The sequence below is a fragment of the Limanda limanda genome, chromosome 18, assembly GCF_963576545.1.
Source record: "Limanda limanda chromosome 18, fLimLim1.1, whole genome shotgun sequence".
Lineage (NCBI taxonomy): Eukaryota > Metazoa > Chordata > Actinopteri > Pleuronectiformes > Pleuronectidae > Limanda > Limanda limanda.
This window is the reverse complement of record NC_083653.1, coordinates 21018710-21024709: the sequence shown is the minus strand read 5'-3', so window position 1 is coordinate 21024709 and position 6000 is coordinate 21018710. Positions and strand designations below refer to the sequence as shown.

Genomic DNA, 6000 nt, shown 5'->3' with positions numbered 1-6000 from the left:
CCCACATCTGTGATAGGAATAATAATTTGGAAATTAATACATAACGGCCCCCATATTTCTTTGCTCAAAAAAATCCCTTTCCTGAGCATGAGATCGGGAATACAGGTGGAAGTTTCTGCCACTAAACTCTCCGGGCTTTTGACATTCAGAGCGCAGAGGCCGGAAGCAAAGCGCTTCCAACCAGCTAGTCTGATTAAAAGCAGGCAGCGAGAAACTTTTTAAATAAATAATGTGAGCAGAGGAAGATAAACCGAGCACAGTCATCCTCTTAAGATGTGTTTGTGCGATAAAAATGCAGCCACTAATCTCCCTTAATTCACTGCAGCTTATTGTACAGAGCAGCGACTGAAATGACTGTATTTCATATACCTTTGTCAGTTTCATTGCAGAGTAATCATTCCCCGTTTGGTTTGATTGCTGATCATTAGACTTTTATGCTATGATGGCTAGACGTCTGTTACATTTGAATGGAACATGGTGAGGTTCCCTGACCGATGTATTCATCAAAATGTATGTTTTCTGTTAACAGTGGGAAGAAATCAGCGGCTTGGATGAGAACTACACACCTATCCGCACGTACCAGGTTTGCCAAGTCATGGAGCCCAATCAGAATAACTGGCTTCGGACTAACTGGGTAGAGAAGGGCGATGCACAGAGAATTTTTGTGGAACTGAAGTTCACCCTGAGGGATTGTAACAGTTTGCCTGGTGTGGTCGGCACTTGCAAGGAGACGTTCAACTTGTATTACCAGGAAACGGATTCAGAGGTGGGCAGGAACTTACGGGAGAACCAGTACGTGAAAATTGATACGATCGCTGCAGATGAAAGCTTCACTCAGGGTGACCTGGGCGAGAGGAAGATGAAGCTGAACACAGAAGTGCGCATTATTGGCCCCCTGTCCAGGCGGGGCTTCTACCTGGCCTTCCAGGACGTAGGGGCGTGCATCGCCCTGGTCTCTGTCAAAGTTTACTACAAGAAGTGTTGGTCTATCATCGAGAACCTGGCCACATTCCCCGACACCGTGACGGGATCAGAGTTCTCCTCCCTGGTGGAGGTCCAGGGCATGTGCGTGAGCGACGCCGAGGAGGAAGCCGACAACTCTCCCAAGATGCACTGCAGCGCAGAAGGGGAATGGCTGGTGCCCATTGGGAAATGTATATGCAAGGCTGGATTTCATCAGAAGGGAGATGCGTGTGAACGTGAGTGCCTCTTTGTTTCTCTGATCAGAATGGAACATATTTTTAGTATTACCTTAATTTACTCATTAGCATTCCCAGAGTTGTTTTTCTTGCTGAATTAACTTCTGGCAATCTGTCAGGGGATTCCTGGATTTCACACAACATAAAAAAAAAAATAAAAAACATGCAAGTCTTTATGATTTGATAATGCAAAGCAGGAAAATGACATTCGCGTTGGCAAATGGGATTAAAGAAGCCGATGTGACAGCAGTAAAGATGGATAAAGTATTGAGGACAAACATCCTGATTATAATAATTGGAATCCGTGGCAATTGATTACGAGGCTCTTAATTTATAGCCATGATTCTGTTGACACTGGGATTAAATAATTGGAGTTTAGCTGCTCGGCGCAAACACTGCTCTGTTTCTTACTGGCAGGGGGCCAAGACAATCACTTGCAGAATACACCAGTCCTGAGGAAGTCCAGCCAGTCAGTCAGTGTCTTACTGCCTCGGCCAAATGACCAGGACAGGGGGGGGAACAAATAGCTGCCGTGCTTTGGCATTTAGGCCTCAGGATATTTATGAAGAGCCTAACATGAAGGTCAAACGCAGCCTCGCCGTGGCTCATTTACGTAAACCACGTTGAGTTGCTGCATTGTGCAACTGCCACTAACAATAACCTGCTCTCTGTCACTCTGAACGCTCAGAGGATTATTTTTTAGTGGCCACCTGATTTCAAAGATAAAAATTGACTATGGATTAAAGGGAGGTGACTTAGGTCACAGAACTTAAGTGGCCTGCCTTGTCAGCGAAGCAAAGCTGTTTTTTTTTTCTTTTTTGCTGCAAAGAGGGCAGCCTCATTCTAAGGAGCTTATAGGGAGCAGCAGCCAGTAATAATTGAACGGAATGCGTCTAAGAACAAATTAGTGTCCCTGGCAGACAAGCTTTTATGCCACGCTGTCTTCCATTAGAGACCCCTCTGAGGGAGGTGTGTTAATGAAATATATTAGGCCATGTAATTTAGAGCAACACAGCCCACCTCAAGTTGTGCTATGTCTCCGGTGTTAGCAGGCTATCACTGATTTAACCCCACGGAGCTCCGCTTTATTGTTCTTGTTGTTTTAATATGCAAAGATGTAAGATCCAGTTGTGCCCCTAGGTGGAAAGAAAGCCCGTGATTTATTTCCACAGGGAGACTGATGCAGTGTAACAGCAAACAGCTCCGGCTTGTCAAAGTAATTTTAACCCCCTTTTCTAATTATGTCTTAATGCAAAACCCTCAGAACAGAAGATTGTTGTGTGTCTCTATTAAGTAATTTGTACGTGTGTCAATTAAAACAAATGCCTGCAGATATAATGGACCTACCTTTCGGATGTTAAAAGCCTGAGGAACATGGTTCCTTAATGTGTACGTGGATCAAGTTCCAGTCTTGATGCTGCACCTTTATGAGCTTTATCTCCACTGAGGCATGAGAAGCCTTTGTATTAAGGGGTAGTTAATCTAAATAAAATGAGAATCACGGTGCACCATCAGCACTTCTTCCAGCAGCTCCACTGACATTAAATTGTCCATTCAGTAGTTTCTCCCAGAACAATCTAAAAGCTATTCAGACTATATCTACCAGCTGAACAGCAGAGCAATAAGTCCAAGTGGCTGTGACCATTAAAAATGGGAGATCCCGGCTTTTGGACAATGGGCCGACTTGTCTCAGTGCTGTAAAGGACATCATCGTTCAGCTAAGGGGATTTTGTCTAATGGTATCTCATGGTGCATGATGTGGCACCTACACTGTCGAGGGTTCCGCCTGCTTCCAACAAACTAGGCTGTACAAAGTGTCGTCCAAACATGTCTAAAGGCAAAGATATTTATACTTATTTGGAATGTTCAAACTGGGAAGAATAATGATAGACACTTTTCAAAAGCATCTTATGGGGTTGCACTTGGTTGCAGACCAAAAAAGGAAGAGATTTAGTTTGGTGACAAATTGAAAAAAAAATGAATGAAAAATCCCGGCTGATTTTTCACACCCGGCCACCCGGCCAACGGCTGCGTGAAATGGACATAATTTTAGGATTGTTGGTTTCAGAAAGTAACAAATATTGTCCGTTATCCCCTGATTCCGACGCTGGAATGAGGGTTTTAGATCCTGTTAGATGATCCGACAGGCACTTTGTGTGAAGCATACAGTACTGAGGCTTTTAGGGATTAGTACCATATCCGTTTAACTTTTCGAATAAAATGTTCTGTTGGTTTCTTCTCCCCATCACGTTGGAGGCGGGATGTAGCCTCACTAGTTCATGATATCCAAAACTTAACTTCAAATGCAATACAGCCAATTTGATAAACGACTCCACAAGACAGTCCTTAACCAGCCCGTTATTTGTTACCGGCAGTTTGCTGTGGTTATTAAAATGGTCCCCAAGTGAAATATTCTGAGGGCGGGTGCAGGTGGAGTAAGCATGTAGAGCTGTCGGTCATGACATTTGAGGAGCTGCCTCTGGGGATGCAACGGCCTCTTCTGAAATGTGTTGTGATCCACTCATTCATCACCGTCAGCGAAGAGGGACCCCTTGTCTTTCACCCCTACGCCCCTCACTCCCCCTGTCCCTCTTTAACCCTTTGTGTGGCAATCTGTGGCAGTAAATGTCACTCATCCTCTCGGCCTGCTGTGTTCGGCGGGCCTCAGAGCGATGGGTGATGAAAAAGGCCAGTTGAAGTGTCCCCGCATTCTGCGCAGGCTTCATTTTGCGAAGAAGTGCGTGTTGTGAAAATAGCGGCCATTCATCCGCTGGTCCTGTTTAGCACTGGCCACTGGTTGCAATGGAGCCACAGAGTCGTTAAGACAGAGAGAGGGCCCTTGTGGGAGGACACTGGTCTCTTTGTGCCGCTCAATCCCGGGAATGTATGTTGTCCGATTTTTGACACATCACATCATTGTGGTGCTAAATAACCAGTGCCTGTGACATGATTAACTATTGACCCTCGCCCCAATAAGGGAGAGGCCTGTATTCGGGGTGGAAAACAGATAAAACAGGCCAAACCGTGCGGCTATCAGTGCATGCTAACAAGAAAATTAATGAGAGGATACAGCATCCTGTAGAAGCTGGCACCATCCATCTTGGCTGTCAGGCAGCTGGACAGAAGTTAGTTGGAGACTGATTGATGATCTAGTCCCCCCCAGGGAAGGGGTTGGGCAGTAAGGGTCTGACTGTGGCACCTAACGTGTTTGGAAGCCACCAGGCGGCTACCCGGCCCAGCGGCCGGCTGGAGACAGAAAGCTGTACTTAGCATTTCAAATGAAGCCAGGACGCCAGGAGTCAGGAGGTCCTCATACAGCTTGACGCTCCCTTGATTGATAAGGTGTGAATTTAATACACCAAATGCCTGTCTTTTACAACAGCTCCAGCGCTCAATTATGCAAATGACAGGTGTGCACAGTATCCACAGGAGACCCAAATGGACTTAAATCAATCAAGACCGAAATAAATTGATCAATGGGAACTCTTCCTGTCACTGCCAGTGTCTGCTTCCTGTGAATGGTAGCATTCTTCCACAGCTCACGGCTTCTCCTCCTTGTTGTCTTGGCCTGGCAGGTAGCAGTCGGGCACAAAGATGGGCCATTCTCTGCTCAGGATGTTGCTACCAATGCAGCTGACAGGGTCCTGAAATTGATCGCTCAGGGGAGGACTTGAGACATGGGATTTTGAGGGACTGAAATGCTTAGTGCGAAGATGATTAATGGATTGATCGTTTAAGTCATTCGTCTAAGTAAAATGCCAGACACTCACGGGTTCTTGTATCTCAACACTGGGATTTACTGCTCTTCTCTCTTGTTTTTATTGGAGCTGGAATATCTTTGGCTTTTGGACGGTTGGCCAGACAAAACACATTTCATATTTGATAACATCGCCGTGGGCACCTCAGAGTCTGAGATAACATCTTCAGATGTCTTGTTTTGCACAACCACTAGTCCAACCCTGCAGATATTACATATATTATCACAGCAAACAGAGAAAACCGAACTTTGCACTACCTGTATTTATCCTTATTTCACAATTACTTGAATTATCAAATTATAAACAAAGTTGTTAAATAATAATTCCTGAATTTAACTGAGTAATTAGCTCAACAAAATATAGGTTTATATTTGAACATGGTATAAATGATAGGGTTCATACTTTTTTCCTGTTTAATTTTGATGTTTTTTTGATTTTACAATTGAGCTTATCTCTTTACTTCCTCCTTTCACCTTTTATAGTGGTTTCCTGCATTGAAGAAGTTTTAGGATCAGCCCTGCCCCCCAAAAGACTGTCGAAATAATAATGATTACACTACGACTACTAGTAATAACAATGATTGCATTGGGAGGTTTCTGCTGGAGAGAACAATTGCTGTTGAAATTAGAAAAAAAAGGCCAGTCAGAAGGGTGTTACATTTCAATGGAAGTACCACGGAGATCAGATGCAGACTTGTCTTCACGACTGTAAGATTATTACTGTATTACTGTGCAGATCCTTTGCTCTATCTGGTTCCCTCTCATTAGTGGAGACTCAACCACAGCTGCTCCCTCTGAGGATGAAGAGAAAGGCACAATGTTTGAAATCGTGATTTGGCAAGCTGTGAGGATGAACATTCATTTTCCTTCCAAATCCAATGACCCGATTTAAATATACACGTCCAAATAAGAGGTAAAAAGCAAGAAGTTGTTTCCCGGGATACGCTCACTTGAACGGGTGCCAGCAGCGCTTTCTGCGGGATCCAGCTGCCCTGTCAACACGTCAAATTATGTACAAATGGCTCATTTTGCTTAAGAAAGACA

The 6000-nt window shown here is 44.4% G+C and overlaps 1 protein-coding gene across 9 annotated transcripts in view; it reads left to right on the top strand.

The window, feature by feature from the left end:
* The first annotated feature begins 564 nt into the window (after window positions 1-564).
* The window catches only part of epha7 (eph receptor A7), an 86003-nt gene continuing 80567 nt past the window's right edge, over window positions 565-6000 (top strand). For all 9 annotated transcript variants that reach the window (XM_061091518.1, XM_061091516.1, XM_061091514.1 and 6 more), the window contains exon 1: window positions 565-1199. In XM_061091518.1, coding sequence (XP_060947501.1) covers window positions 596-1199 — 604 coding nt within the window. In that variant the 5' untranslated portion in view covers window positions 565-595. The remainder of the gene's footprint in view (window positions 1200-6000) is intronic.